At 57.1% G+C, this 15,780-nt stretch overlaps 1 protein-coding gene across 2 annotated transcripts in view; it reads left to right on the top strand.

Annotated features, from left to right (window-relative positions):
• The window catches only part of PSTPIP1 (proline-serine-threonine phosphatase interacting protein 1), a 41,796-nt gene that overhangs the window by 11,183 nt on the left and 14,833 nt on the right, over positions 1-15,780 (top strand). The window contains exons 1-3 of one of the 2 annotated variants that reach the window (XM_036843084.1): positions 7,897-8,007; positions 10,201-10,301; positions 10,663-10,737. In XM_036843084.1, coding sequence (XP_036698979.1) covers positions 7,999-8,007; positions 10,201-10,301; positions 10,663-10,737 — 185 coding nt within the window. In that variant the 5' untranslated portion in view covers positions 7,897-7,998. Of the gene's footprint in view, positions 1-7,896; positions 8,008-10,200; positions 10,302-10,662; positions 10,738-15,780 lie in introns of those variants that run through there. The other variant, XM_036843083.1, reaches the window with a different exon arrangement.

Consider the following 15,780-nt stretch of genomic DNA (forward strand, 5'->3'; position numbering starts at 1 on the left):
ATTGATGTCCACCCTGGCCTGGGCCTGCCTAGACCTGAGGGGCCTTTGAAAATCAGGACTTCTGACCCCCAACTGCCCAGATGGCAGCCACTGAAGCAGAAGGGGTCCTCTTCTTTGTCACCTCTTGAATGTTTTCCTTTCATTTGGACCAGCTCTGAGCCCACTCTCCCAGGCTTGGGGACCCCAGACTGCTGGTAGTAGGAAGGTCCAGGAGGTCAGCTGGGGTCAGTCCACGCAAGCAGGGTTGAGGTGGTAGGCAGGGGATCAACACAGAAGTCTGGATCAGTGTCTCTGGAGCTGTCGTGAATACTAACAGCTTGGGCTGTGGGGGTCTGCACAGCGTAGGGCAGCACCGTAGTAGGTGCTGTGCTAGCGTCTGCAATTTTTCTCAGTCTGACCCAGAAGAGGATGGAAATTGACACTGGAACCAAAGGAACAGTGTGGCTAATTCCAGGGCCACGGGAAGACCAGAGGCTGAGACTAGGTCTTGGGTCAGGGCGGGAGCTGCCATGAGCCCGCTGGAATTTTATTTTAGTGCTCAGATCACCCCCCAACCTTAGAGGGACTGCAGATTCATTGAGGGGAGGAGTTTTCACTCCAGGGTCCAAAGGTCTTGGTTTGAGTCCTACCAACGTATGAGTGCAAGTGAGGGGCTGAGTGGGAAAGGTAAGCAGTGAACGGTTCCAGAGAGCACAGGCTTCCCTCAGGCAGCCCCAGCACCCCAGAACCCTGGAGGTGGCATCTTGCTCCGCTTAGAGATGTGTTTTCCCACAGTGCTGCTCTATGCCGGATGCACACTGGCTGTGTTGGGCAGGGTGAAGCAATTTCCCAGTCTCCAACACAGAACCCTTGCTTGGGGGCGCCGTCTTTGTCTCTCACACTGCCTTTAGAACCCGATGCCCTGCTTGGATTCCACTGCATTCACGGTGTGGCCCTGGTGGGTCCCGCCACTCTCTCAGCCTCTGGCTCCTTGTCTGTATTAAATCCATTACTGTGGTGAAATGAATGTTAACGGCCTAGGGCAAGAAGCCCCGCCTATAGACCCTCAGCAGGTACAGGAGCCCAGGAAGCCCCTGGGCTTGGAGGGCATTGCAGCCAGAGCCCAGGGTCAGCTCTGAGGCCCAGAACCTACCAAGGCCGGCAGAGGAGGCTGAGGGACCTAATCCAGGGGCTGTGGGTGTCTATTCCTGCCTTTGGGGAAAGGTGTGAGGAGCGGGGATTCCCTGCAGCCCCAGGGGTCCATCTCTGTCCCTTGAGCAAGTCTCAAGCCCAGAGGAGGCTGCCAGCCCTCACCCTGAAGCCATTCACAGCTACCAAGCAAAACGCCCCACGTCAGCCCGGTGAGGGCTTGGAGTCCAGTGTGCGTTCCACTATACGGGTGAAGAAATTAAGGCTGAGAGATCGGAAGCAAGCAGTCGATTGGATTCCAACCAGCTAGGATTCAAACCCAGCTCTCCTTTTTTTATTTCCTTTCTTGGTTTACTTTTACTTGATATGTACTAATCACCATGGCCACCATTTTCCAGGAGCTCCTTAAGTGTCAGCGTGCCCTTTGTTGGGCTCCTACATATATTATATCATTTAGTCCTCAGAGCCCCAGGAAAAGTGGACAGTGTGTTCACACTCGTTTTACAGAGGAGGGACTCTGTGCACAGGAGGTTAAGTAACTTGCTCAAGGTCACACCGTCTGTGTGCATGGGACGGGCCAGGACTAGGACGCAGTGCCTGGGGTCTTCCCACACCCCCTACCTGGACTTTCTCTTGTGGAGGTGTTCCCTGTGGGCCATCCTCTGGCAGGTGTAGGAGGTGTGGGAGGGGTGATAATTGGGGAAGGGGACGTGCAGAGACAGCGCCTGGGCCACAGACGCTGGTCCCCAGTCCCTGGCCGGTCACTTACAAGCTGGAGCCCGTGCAGCAAGGAGCCCTGTGCAGCTGGCCACGTGCAGGGGATGGTCAGGGCCTGTCCTTGCTGACGGGTCAGAGTCTCCTCTGGGGCTCAGCGTCTGGGGTGGCTCAGGTCCCTTCTTCCCTCCAACCACCTTCTCTACCTGCCCTCAGCCCTGGCCACTGCTGGATCCTACAGGCACCCCCCCCCTCAACCCGCGCCTAATCAGCTTGGTGGGGGGCACTACAGAGGAGCTGTGTGACCTGGGCAAGTCACTCACCTTGCTGAGCCTCCGTTGCTCACCTGTGACATGGGGCAGTAAGGGCACAGTCCTGATGCTGCAGGCTTCTCTGGGAATTAGAGGCATGGAGAACACTGGCCTCTACCCGTCCACATCCCTCCCATCCTCTTCCCTTCCCCTGAACTTGGAACCTGGCCCTGGATCCTCGTTACCTCCGGGAGGGTCCCACCACTTGGTCTGCCTGACTCAGGGCTCCGCCTCAGCTGGCCTCAGGCTACCTCTTCAGACACCTGCTCCAGCCCCTCAGACCCCTCACTGCTGCTCCTGCAGGGCCCCTCAGACCCCTCACTGCTGCTCCTGCAGGGCCCCTCAGACCCCTCACTGCTGCTCCTGCGGGGCTTGTAGCCGCTCACGGCTCTGAGCATCAAGCTTCCGGTCTCCCAAACCTGAGAGGCTCATCCCCACCTCCAGGCCTCTTCCCCAACTCGTGTTCACTCCCTGCCCCACCTCTTGTGCTAACTTCTACACGTTTTGGTTTTATAAAGCAGGAGGGAGAAGTGGGGGATCGAGCTGGGCCTTTAAGAGCAGAGGGGAAGTGAGAAGTACATCACAGAATGGGGGAGGGCAGTGCAGTAGAGGAGGCCCTTCCTGCTTGACGCTGCAAGAGGCCTATTCAAAAGAACAAAGTCCGAAGGGGCACGCCCACACAATTGCTGTTTGAGCCTGGACAAGTTACGTAACCTCTCTCATCCTCGCATTCTCCCCGGGTCGGTATTACTGAGATAAGAGGCCCCAGGTAGCACAGTTGGTCCCCTTCTGTTGCTTGTGTTGTTCCCCTGGTCCCCACACCCGGCTCTGTGGGATTCCTGAGAGCTCCTGAACATTCACAGGGCTCCAACAGGGCCCCTGAAGGCTGCAGGTAACCATCAGTCCCCGGCCTCCAGATTCCCCAAATCTTGGGGCCCACCTGGACGCCAGGTCAAGGGCCTGGATGTCTCAGGGGCCCATCCAGCAGGGCTGCTTGAGTAAGGGGCTCTCTAATGCCCAGGGGAGGCCTCAGACTGGGGCTCAGTGGAGAGCTAGAGCCCTCTGGAAACTTATTTCTGATCCCAAGCCCCTATCAGCCCAGCTGAACCCCGAGTAGCTCATCTAACCACACTCAATGTGCTTTTGTTCCTTAAAAGTAAGCTTTCTTGGCTCTCTCCCTTTGACACCTATCCTGGGCCATCTTAGAAAAGCTGTAAATCACCCCACATTTGTCTGCTTATGAATGGACCCTTCCAGTCTCTGAGTCAGGGGACACCTAGACCCAGGACACCTAGTTCAGCACATCACCTGAGGCTCGAGTCCTCTCTGCGGGATTCCTAACCTGATTATAGACCCTGGCGATGGGGCATTCTCCATCCATCAGAGCGGCTCACCTGTGTTGCACATTTGGGGCCACTCGGGCTCTTGGAAAGCCCTTCTTTGTACTGATCTGGAGTTGGCCTCTCTGGGGGCACCAACCACAGACACTCCCTCTGCTCCTGATGGCCCCACAAAGGTCTGCAAATGACCACATTCCCCAACGGCTCCTCAAGGGCTGAGACTAGGGAACTTCTCTTTACCCAACCCTCCTCCTGGGGTGCTCTGGGTAAGCAACCGGCTTGCTCACTAAAGTCTCTGGTCCATCCATCCATCCATCCATCCATCCATCCATCCATCCAAGCCATACGTGGGTGTCTGGTCCTTTGCTTTCCCTCAGTTTAGCAGCCAATAATGGTGGAAATGCGGGGTACTAGCTGTGAGGCAGTGGAAAGAGCCCGGCTGCTACTCATTGACTTATCCTCTCTGAGCCTCAGTTTCCTTATCTGTACAATAGGGATAATAATACATTGTACAAAGTAGAGGGGACAAGTCTGTCTGGATTATTTAAAGGTGCTGGATAACGAGTCATTGAACAAATGGTCTGCTGTTCTCCATGGGGCAGCTCAGGAGCTGTCATAAAGCCACGTCAGCTCGAGGGCCTCCCTAAGACGCTTCCTCAGCCTTTGTCCAGTGTATTTGCTGAGTGTTGCTGTGCAGACCTGGGCACCAGGACCCAGTAGGCAAACAGACCCACGTTCTGCCTTCAGGGGGCTGCCTTCTCCAGAGTTCAGTGCTTACTACCTCAGGTGTGCTGACAATCCCAGTGGTTTGGTTTCTCAGCCCACAGCAGACAAGCAACAGTGGACTAGTTGTTAATAAACCAGCCACGGTAGGCACCTTGGCCGCAGAAAACTGTTAAACTGCGGTGAAGGGAGAGGGCAAAGCAGCCCGGGCACCATGCGGCCTGTAACCACGTTCAAAATCGCAGTCCTTGGCTTCTGGGGCTGCCTGAGATGAAGGGAGTAAGTCCAGTCTCCCTGTTCTGTCTCCTCTTCACTAGTAAAAGGTGATTTAAAAAAAAAAAAAAAAGAAAGAAAGAAAAATGTTAGAAAAAATGTATAGGGCTACCTTGGAGGTCCAGTGGTTAAGATTCCACGCTTCCACTGCAGGGGGCGCAGGTTCAATCCCTGGTCGGGGAAGTTCTGCATGCCATGCAGTGCAGTCAAAAAAAAAAAAAAAAATATATATATATATAGAGAGAGAGAGAGAGAGCGCCTAGCAACCCAAGAGCACGTCAGTTATTAGAAAGGTTTTTGACAAGTATGGCTAGCATTTTACAGAATGGTTTCTGAACTTGGTAGGGTGCAAGCAGGAAACTTAATGTTTTTCCTTCCACCTTCCAAAGCCACTGGTAGCTCTCCCTTCCTCTACCCTGGGCACGTGTTAGAGCGTTTCTAGTCCTTTTCAGGTCTAACTCCCTCCATTTCCACCACATATCAAAATCTCACTCTTGTTCACTTGAAAGCTTCCCAGTCTCCCCTCTTGGCCTGTGGCTGGAAGCCGATGCTGGGGACAGAGAGCAGGTCGTCTCTGCACTCGCCGTGTTCTGCCACCTCCACTGCCTGCTGCTTCTGTGTCTCCACAGATGGCGTGGGGCGCAGGCTTGGAAGCTCTAAAGGGGTGAAGTGTCTTATTTCCCTGGTGCTGCTGTAGCCGGTGCGGCGGGTAGCAAATGCACACAGGTCAGCTCTTCCTCTCCTGGCTGCCTCGGCGGGTTCTTTGGTGACCTGGCGTATCCCGCTCCGTCCCCTGCAGCTGTCCACGTCTGACCCCCCCAGCTGCTCCCCACCGTCCACTCCACGCAGCTTCTTTCGGGGGCTCTTCCCTTGCTGTCAGGCATTTCTCACCGGCAGAGGCTTACTACAGGCAGCTCTTCCCAGCCACCTTCCCGGCCTCCGCTTGGTTCCCAGGAAACACATGGCTCCAGTTCCCAACTGCTCCCTCCCCAGGCCTCACTCCCCTCAGGCAGCTCCAGCCCACCCCAGACTTCTGACTTCTCTAGGTAAGATGCAGCCATGGTTGCCATGGCTTCCAAAAGCCAGCAGACAGACAGCAGCCTCTCTGCTGGAAGGGCAATTGAAGGTCACTTCCTCTCCCTAAACCTGTTTCACAGTCAGGAGGCCCCAGAGAGGGCAAGGGACTTTACTAAGACTACCCAGCTTCTTCCTGGCAGATCAGACCTGGTACCAAAACCCAGGCCTCTCCCTCTAAGGTTAGAGGTTTAGCTGTCCTCTGAGGGTCTTTATATTCTGGAATTCCACGTAAGGAAACATTTGAAAAGGCTTCTGCAGCCTTTTAAATGGACCCTCTGGTGGGGGAGGGTGTGTGGTAGGGAGATAACTTGTTTTTTCCAGCCTGGCGCATCTGGGTTCTGTCTGGTGCGGGGGTGAGAGGCAGGCAGGGACAGGGTAGGGCGTGGGGAGCTGCCACTTGCTGAACAGCCACTGAGCCTGGGGCTTTGCAGAGAGTTGAGGGAATGAGCCAAGATCTGGTCTGGGAGAGCTGGGTTCAAATCCCTGCTGTGCCCTTCAGGGCCCCTGAGCAGATTAGGTAACCTTTCTGGGTTCCATTTTTCTCATCTGTAAAATGGGGGTAATCCCGGCTCAGGGCAACCTCTGACCTTGCGTTTACTATTCTCATCTGTGTACATTATGTCAGTGGCTTCTCAGATCAAACCTAGGTGATGGGAACAATTAGGCTTCTTTTTACAGGGAGGGAAGTAGAGTCTGAGAATGACCAGGACCACAGGGTGGGGTGTGAACCCGTATCTCGTCTGCTGAACTCTGTCCAATCTCTCAGGCCAAGCCGGGGCCCCCTCCCTGACTGGGCGGCCAATCTGCCCTGATAAGGCTGTGCCCTAGAGGGTGGGCTATCAGGGCCAGGAGAGGTTGGCCTCTGCCCTCACTTCCTCCATGAGGAAACCAGGTCCTGAGAAGGGAAGTGGCTTGCTTGGCACCCTGGTCTCTGTGGCCTAGCCCATGCAGCCACCAAGCATTGTATGGGTGTAAAAAGGAGGAAGTGTCAGTGTGTACAAAGGCCAGTGGGGGCATGGCAGGGCCGGGGCCAGCTGGTGGGCCTGGACCGTGGCTTACAGCCAGAGCCACCCAGAGAAGGGAGCAGGTGGGCACAGCCTGGCACCCAGGCCTCCCGCACGCTGCCTTCAGGCTGAGGTAGGACTATGCTTCCTCCTGCCAGAGTTGTCCTGAGCACCTCTTCCTGCAGCCCCGATCTGACCCCTCTGCAGAGAAAGGGAGGCCCAGAATGGCCACACAGTGCGGGCGGCAAGGCCTGGTTCCCACATCTGGCTTGAGGGAAGTCTCCCAAAAGAGGGGACCGCACCTGCCTGCCACCTGGCGCCCTCCCCTGGGGTGGATCGCCCTAGTGCCACATGGTGAGGGTGGGGCCTCCAGCTGCTTGCCGGCTCTCAGCAGCTCGTCTGCAGAGCCAGCCCGGCCCTTCTCCAGGGCGGCGTTCCTCTGACCCAGCCTGGGCACAGAGCTGGCCTCTGTGAATCCATGGTAACTGAATGACAGACGGAAACACAGCTTTGGTTTGAGGCAGAGAGAATTTGGGAAATCATTTTCAAAAGTTTTTTTTTTTTAATCATTTTTTGATGTTTCAAAATGTAAAAGAGTTGCTCGACTGTCTATTGAATGACTGATGTCGGTATGTGAGTTTGGGAACAAGCTGACCTGGGTTCACATCCCAGATTCTGATCTTTACCAGCTGAGGAAACTTGGGCAGTCACTTCCCCTCTTTTCCTCCTCATCACCGTCCTTACCTCCCTGGGTGTGTGGTGTTTTCAATAAGAAAACAGCTGTGATATTCTTGGTATGGTGTGTGGCAAGTGGACTCAATAAATAGCAATTTCACAGAGGGCAAGGCCACAGGCAGGTCTCAGGTGACAGAGGCTGCAGGTAGACAGAAGGAGATGGGAGGCCCTGTCTTCTGGTAGCTTCTGCACTGTGGAAATGGCAGCCTGAGACTGTCAACAAGGGCCCTTGACAGGGAGCCCTGGACACCAAGAGGGTGGAGCTGGGTAGGTGCAGGGAGGAAAGGCCAGGATGGGCCCCCTGGAGGAGGTGACTCTGGTGCTGGACCTTAGACAGTAAGCCTGCAGAACTGATTGATTAAGTGATTGAATGATTGGTTAGTTCATCTCCTCAGCAGTTTCCTGAGTCCGGCTGTGCCCAACTCTGAGCCATGAGTCAGAAGCCCTGGAGGAAGAGGCAGTGGTGGGGTGGAGGAGGGGTACAGGCTGGCAGGGAGCAGGCCCCAGGGAGTCAGGCACTTCCTTGGAACAGTCTAGTCACTTGTGACGGTGGTTCACTTGGCCAAAGCCCCTGCCGGCACCAGTGTGCTCTGAGCAGGGGCTGGACCAGACTCTCAAGCCTGCAGTGCTTTGGGGACTTGAGCTCCTGAGGACCCAGCCTGCAGGACCCCTCTGCCTGCCACCTCCTCTAGAATGGCCAATGTAGGTTTGCTTTTGCTTCTCTTTCCACTCTGGGGGTCTCAGTAAGGACAGTGGGGTTTCCCTGGGGAGTGGGAGCCGGGCATGGGGCTGGGAGGGAAGAGCAGAGCGTCCGCTGCAGGGCTGGGCTTGGTCAGCGTCTCCCTGCTCAGGCCCCCCTCCCAGAGGCATCGGGGAGTAACAGCAGGTGCCCTGCAAGTCCAAATCCTTGTCCTGCCTCCGCCTGTAGGACCTCAGGCAGGTCCTTCCCTTCTCTGGGCCTCAGTTTCCCCAAGGACTGAGGGGCACTGGACAAGATGCTTCCTAGTTCTGGTGGTCTATGGAATTTGGCCCTGAATACTGGTGTCCAGCTCAGAGTGACCCTCTTGAGGGGGAGGGCAGATCCATTTTCCTCCCTGGCTGCCACAGGCTTTAGTCCTGGGGGTCCGGAGGGAGGACAGAGGCTGAGGGGCAGGAAGCTGTGGTCTGCTGCCTGGTTAGTAGGCAAGTGGCCCGTGAAAGCTACAGAAATGGAAGCCTGGTGCACACCAGCCTGGACATTGCAGTGGACAGGCCTGCAGGGGTTGGGGGGTTGACTTCCTCCTGCTGGGGTTCTGAGTAGTCAGCCAAGGCCCAGGCCTGCTGCTTGTCACCCAGTGGGCAGCTGAACCTGGGTCTCAGGAATTTCTAGTGCTGCTTATGGAGGAGGGTATGAGCTTGGCATCCTAACCATCCTACAGGCCTGCAGATTCCATTATTCTGAGTTTGCTGAAGGTGGGCTGGGCCTGGCACGGGGCCATCTGGAGCAATTTATGGCATCTCTGCCCTTCTCTACCACGTCTGATTCTCCTTAGACCTTGAAGAAAAACACCTTCTCCTCAAGTATTACCTCCCGCCCCCAACTTCCTACACCAGCAGCTCAGAACCCACTCCAGGGGTGAGAGTCAGATCAACAGCAGGATGGGTGGCAGAGAGGCAGCTGTGTCCTGAGAATTCTCCAAGATGGCCCTCTCCCCACCATCCTGGCTAAGAGGTGGACCTAGGGTGTGCTGGGTGTCCTGGGGTGCTAGGTGTGTCCTCAGTGTGTGCTAGGATGTGCCCTAGCCCTGACCCTCAAGGCCCACCTCAGCAGATGGGTGCAGGAGCCCGGCGTGGCATCTGGTACACAGCAGATGATCAGGGAACAGCAATTGCTCTTGTCTCTGCAGACGCTCTAGAGTGCAGGGGTGAAGGGCACGGACCCGAATAAGACAGCCTGGGTTCAATGCCACACCTGCTGCTTTCAAGCTGTGTCACCCTGAGTACACTTCACCCATCTGTGCCTCAGTTTTCTCACTTGGACCCCTGAGATAAAGAGGGTAATTGAGAAGGTGACAGGAGTGAGCAGTGTTGGGCACCCCGTAAGGCTGTCATCACGGAGCCTTGGTGGGGACCCTTCCCATGGCTGTCTTAGACTAGAGTTGCTGTGTCCTGACTATGAGCTCTGATCCACGAGGGGCTCACCTACACCTGGTACCTCCACAGATGGGGGACCTACTGTGTGCCTGTGTGAAGCTGTTACCGACCAGGGTTCTTGGCCTCCTTAATCAATAGAAATTGATCAGAGGCCAGACAAGAAGTTCAGGCAAGGCTTTATTGGGGCCCCTATTGCAGCAGGGGGGAGTGAGAACAAACAACAGTTTCCCTTGTTTGCCCGCTCGCTCAAGGGGGGAGAACTTGTTCTTTATACGGGGTGAGGGTAGGGGTGTGTCCAGGGGTCGGGCTGGAGGGGTGGCTTAGGTGGTCTGCCCGCCCCTTAGCTGGTGTTGCATGCAACGAGCTTTTGCTCCCGACCCACTGCTTTTGCTCCCCCGGCTCTTCAGAAGTGGCAGTTGAGGTTTCTTGGGTCTTTTGTATCTTCTGGTCCAGAATTTGCCCCAAATGCACATGCACGCCGTTATTTTTAGTCCCATATAATTTCTTTGTATTTTGTAGCTTGAGGAAAGGTGTGTCCAGGTGCCAGCACTGCAGCACTGCAGCAAAGGGGCCCAGGTCCCAACCTGTCTCAAAGCCGGGCCCTGAATCCCAAGAGCTCGTTCTTGGATAGGGCAGAGCGGGGCAGACGGGGAGGCCAGGCTGGAGGAGGTCAGCAGGGTCCTCACCAGGCTGCAGTCTGTGTTCCCCCGACCCACGCAGCCCGGCTGCGGCCCTCACATGTCCCTCTGTCCTGTGTTCCAGTGCAGGGACTTCACGGCCCACACGGGCTACGAGGTGCTGCTGCAGCGGCTGCTGGATGGCAGGAAGACGTGCAAGGACGTGGAGGAGCTGCTGAGGCAGAGGTGAGCCCCTCACCCCAGCCCCTGGGAAGTGGCCGAGCCCCCATCCCGGCCGAGCTGCCGGCTGGGCGCGCCGCCCCCCCCCCCACCACTCTAAGAAGTCAGGAGCGCGACTCTCCTGTTTCTCCCGACCTGGGCCTCCCCAAAGTGGGCAAATAATCTGATGTTCCTCCAGATGTCCTTGAATTTAGCCAACACTTATTTAGACGAAGGGCTGGAGGCTTAACCTTCTCAAGGAGGAGCCCGCCGGCCAGCTGACCCCCAGAGCAGGTGGACTGTCAGGTCCTCCTGTCGCCGCCGGCGGAGCCTGAGCTGCGGGCGGTGGAAGTGGAGGAGATGCAGCGCCCAGGGGTTGTCATTGCAGGGCCCAAGCAGAGGAACGGTATGGGAAGGACCTGGTGCAGATCGCCCGGAAGGCAGGCGGCCAGACAGAGATCAAGTAAGAGGGCCCCTCCTGCTTCGCCAGGCACTTTCCACAGGGTTTAGGGCTTCCCCGTGTGGGGTGGACTGGGGAGGGCCGGCGAGGGTCTGGATGGCTCCCAGGGTAGGGTACCTGGAGGGCATCTCTCTTGGGAGTCAGGCATTCTGGGCGAGGTCAGGTTCTGCGTGTGGGAAAAAGCCAGCAGTCTGGGCACCAGGGAGGCCCTGGGCAGGGGGTGAGGTCATCTGTCCTCAGGTGCCTGCAGCACAGCCCGCACCCTCTGGGCGGCCTCCATCCAAGTCCTGAGAGCCCTGAGGGGAGGTGACAGGACCCCACTGGCTGCCGGTGACCCCGCAGCATTGGCTCGGCTCAGGCTTCCAGGAGGGACGTGTGGCCACAGGCGGGGGTGCCAGCTCCTCACCCGTCAGCCCTGGGACCTTGGTGGGGGGGTCACTGACACTCTGTGCCTCCGTTACCTCATCAGTGAGCAGACGACAGTACAACCTTCCTCAGAGGAATATGTGAGTGCAGGGCTGGCTCAGGCCTGGCTGGGAGGGGAGGCAGTAAGGGCACTCACTGCTGTGAAGCCGCTGGGCCTCTCTGGCCCTGGGGCCTGGGCCTCTGTGTGTGGACTGCCAGGCGGGGACGCAGATGGAGAGAGAGTGACAATTGGAGGGCAGCTAAGGAGAACTTTCTAACAGTGGAGCGGAGGGGGCTGCCTCGGGACGTGTGGACTCTCCCCGCTGGGTGAGGACCGAGCCAGGCTGAGGGGCAGACAGGACCCTGGACTCCAAGTCTGGTAGGGCTCCTCCTACCCCGGAGCCGCAAGACCTCACCCAGCCTGCGGCTGCCATAGCAACCCCTGCCCCCTGCCCCTGCTCCCACAGGGGTCAGGCCCGTAAGCGTCTGGCTCTGCCCAAGGAAAGTGGCCCTGGACCCTGTCAGCTGCAAAGCCCAGAACCAGGTCCCCTCATTTGAGTGTCTGAATAAACAACACGCTCTAAGTCTCCTAAAGACATAGGCAACCCTGGCTGGTCCCTGCTTCCAACCTGGAGTCAGGGAAAACTTGGAGAGGGCTAGAGGAAGGTTGAAAAGTGGTGTGAGCCAGGAGAGATGAATGCTCAAGGCCCAAGCGTCCTGCGTTGGACCACAAAGTGTGAACAGCAGCTTCAGGAGTACGAATGCAGGAGCCCTAGTCCCCGCTTGACCTTTGTGAGCTGTGTGACTGTGGGCAAGTCACTTAACCTCTCTGAATTTGGTTCTCATCTGTCCATTCCAGTGGGCTGTTGAGTAGATAAAGATGGCAGGGCCGAGGCTGAATACCGGCTGAGTGCCGAGGAGGGCTCAGGACATGGTGAGGAACGAATGGAAGTCTGTGGGGACCTTCTTTGTCTTCCAGGCAGGGGGTGGAATCAAGGGAGCATGACCCAGGGGGGTCCCTGCCCACCTCCTGCCCTCCCAGGCCTGCTGGAAAAGGAGAACTTTCCCAACAAGAGAGGAGACCTCCTGGGGGAAGTGGAGAGGGTGCTCCAGGCAGGGCCACGGTGGGAGGTCAGGCTGGAGGTGGACTGCGTGAGGCACACTCAGGGGGCTGTGAGTCACGGGGGACTTAAAATAAGGAAGGAGAAGCCACCAATGAAGAGAATAAAGTGGGAATGGAGCCAGGTGGGCAGTGGGAAGGGTGGAGAGGTGTACAGAAGTGGCCAGGGCGAGGCTGTGGGCAGCCCTGATTCTCTGCGTGGTTATAGGAAGCCGAGTGGGTCAAGGTCTGCCCTGCCCTATATGCTGTGTGACCCTGGGATGGTCACCCCCCTCTCTGAGCCCTGGGTCCTCAGCTGTGAAAGAAAGGGGACAATCACTCCCAAGAGTTGCTCTGGACAGTCACAATGTCAAGCAGAGAGCGCCAAGCCACAGCGATGCTCGATAAACAGCAGGGGTCTTTACGATCTCATGGGTCCCTCCATAAGTAAGATAAATTGGGGTCACCTGGTTTAGTTTAACACTGAGGAGCCTGCCTGGCCAGCCTAGACCGTTTCCTCTGAGGCCCAGCCCCTCCCTGGCCCTGGCCCTGGCCCTAGAGGCACAGCTTCCATCCAAGGTGGGAGCACCAGGGTCGGGCCCCAGGCCAGGGAAGGGAGGAGAGTCAGGGTCCACCTTGCTGCCTACCAAGGAGGAGCTGGTGCCTGGGCTGGGAGGGCCAGGCCCTACGGCTCAGCCTAACCAGCAGAAGGAGAGGCAGGAACAAAACCCACAGGGGCCCCGCTGCACAGCCACACGGGTTCCAGAGCAGGCTGGGAGCAGTGCGTGCACACCAGCACTGCCCCGAGTTCCCCATCGAGCTGGGGTGGCCAGAGGAGCAGGGCAGAGCAGAGGGCACCTCCTGGGAGAGGTGGAGAGGAGGGGAAGGCACCTTCCTGACAGAGGACCGGCACGGACAAAGGCTGGAGGTGGGAAAGCTCAGGGCACATTCAGAACCAGAGAGTCAGGAGGCAGGAGGCAGACCATCCCAGCTCACCTGCTGCTTCCCGTCGGGCTGTGCCCCTTGCAGCTCCCAGCTCAGCTGACTCTGCACAGTAGGTGCGCTTAACAATTACTGCTGTTGATCCGCAAGGCGTGTACTAGGGTTGGTGACACCATTAAGTCATTCCTTTCTTTAACTGTGGGCCAAGCATTCATCATCCATCCAAGCATGTATGGAGCACCTACTATGTGCCATGCCCTAGGCTGAGTTGGGAGGGATTCAGAATTTTTAAAATAAAGTAAAATAAAGGGCCTCACTGTTCTGAAGCCAGGGTCTAGCACACTGAGGGTAACTTCACTCTCGTCCCCAGTCCTTTGCATCAGAACATCACTCCAAGGGCCCTCTCATGCCCCACCTCCTCCAGGAAGCTCTCCCAGACACTCTGGCCTTGCCTGCCTGTCAGGGTCTTGGCTTAGACCAGGTTGCCCCATCCCACACCAACGTGGAGGGCTCTTTGTGGGTAGGGTGAGTGGCAACCATGACAACATGGGTCGCTTCCTTGTTGCCGTGGAGACTTGTGGGGGGGTGTGGGGTTGGCACCTGGCAAAGCTGGCCTGGCCGCTCCGTGTGGGGACCGGCAGCCCATCCTCCAGGCCCGTCTCCTGGTCAGCGGGAGCCCCCTGCCTCCCCGTGGCCAAGGCCCCTGTGTCCCATGGGATGCTCATTCTCAGTCCCCGTGAGGGTGGGCGGAGGGCTGGGGGTGCATAGGCTGGATGGGGGAACGAGGAGGACAAAAGCCAAGGGGTGAAGTGACCCCAGAAATAGCCCAGCGAGAGCTGAGAGGGTGGAGCAGGCCAGCCTCCCCACCCCTGCTGCCCGAAATAGAGCATTTGTGTGTCATCCCCTGACCTCAGACTGGTCAGAAGGCCGGAGACTCAGCCACATATATTAAAACGAGGTTACTCCCACCTTCAAGTGACTTTTAGCATTCTCCTCCTTCACACATTAACTCAGCAAGCATCTGCTGGGCAGTGGCAACGGGGGACACACAAATAAGACCTGGTCCCCAACTCGAGGGACCCCCACAGGCCCTTTCAATGCATCTTAAAGAAGCGCTAGGTGGGTGCAGGGGGCTTATCCATAACATCTAAACCACACATCCAGCCCTTACAGAAAGTTCACCTTGACTCCCCTTCCAACCTTGGGGCCTTTGCTCTGGCTGTTGCCCTCATTTCTCCCCTGCGAGGTCTAGCTGAAATACCGCCTCCCCCAGAAAGCTGTCACCTCCCCCCACTCTTGTTCATCCTGCGCCACATAGGGTGCTGAGTGCCACAAGCTGCAGAAGCTGCATGGGGCAGGGGTTCAGGAAATAAAGGGGAATTGAGGCAGGGCTGGGGGCAGCTTCCTGCGAGCCCCTTTGCAGTAACCGCGAGCAAGAACGGCCCCCACCTGAGTCCTCACACCCTCTCGTCCCTGCTTCACCCCACTTGTCACAGCCTAAAACGCTGTGTCTTCCTGTCAAAAGAGAGGGTTTTTTTTTTCATGATCTCTCTTCCTCTGAGCTCAGAGCATGAAGGTATCACTGAGGATATTGGAGGGACAGAGGCGGGCCCTGTTCCCATCAGGGCTCCTCTGAGGTCAGCTCGCTCAGGCCCAGCCTCCAGCAAGGGGAGCAAGAGGCCCATCTCTTGTGAGCTGGGAGGCAGGAGCCTGCCGGCTGGCAGGTGCGCAGGGGGTGGGATGGCAAAGCAGGGACCACGAGATGGTGCGTGTCACGTGGTGGTACAGAAGTACAGAAGGAGACATTTACACTGGAAATTCAGACTGTTTGGAACAGAATTCCAGGCTGAGTGTCCTGAGAGCCGGGTTGAAAAGGGCAATGGGATGAGTTACGCATGAGGACACTGGTGACTGATAACAGAGGTCAGAGGCCTGCAAGGGGTCCCCATCCTTGACATGTGATGGAGACACGGTAGAGGAGAGCTCTGGGAAATCTTGGTCATGGTTTCCCTGAGTGGTTTGGAGTTGAGAAAGGTCTTGGAACTTATCGCTCTGGGCTGTAATCCTAGGGACAATGGGGAGGAGAACCAGGCATTGCCGCTGTTCAGTGGCCTCACAGTTCAGTGCTGTGACAGACACTCAAGGTATCAACCCAAGATGACAATAGGAACAAGTGCTCCGAAGGGACAGAAGAGGAAGCCAGGCAAAGATGCCGCACATAGGGAACTAGCATGTGCAAAGGCCCTGAGCAAGAAGGAACATGGCATATAGAAGGAACTGGTAGGTGGCCAAAGAACAGGGATAACAGGTGAGAAGTGAAGCTGGAGGGTTGGAGGTGATGGGGCAGGGGCTAGGGTGGTGGCAGTGAGAGGTGGACCGATAGGAGATTTGGGAAGTGAAAAAGAAGGTAACGGAGGGGGAGGAGGGTGGAGCCAAGGGTGCTGGTAGGTTTCTGGTGTGCATAACCTGGTAGACGGTGGTGCCTTTGCTGAGAAGGGAGCCCTGCAGGAGGAGCAGGTTTGTAGGGCAATGAGTCCAGTTTCGGACCCTCTGAGTCTGAGGTGTCTGTGAGGTGTGAAGTCTAAAAGGAGCTGAGGACC

This window comes from Balaenoptera musculus, chromosome 2, assembly GCF_009873245.2.
Source record: "Balaenoptera musculus isolate JJ_BM4_2016_0621 chromosome 2, mBalMus1.pri.v3, whole genome shotgun sequence".
In the NCBI taxonomy this organism is placed as follows: domain Eukaryota; kingdom Metazoa; phylum Chordata; class Mammalia; order Artiodactyla; family Balaenopteridae; genus Balaenoptera; species Balaenoptera musculus.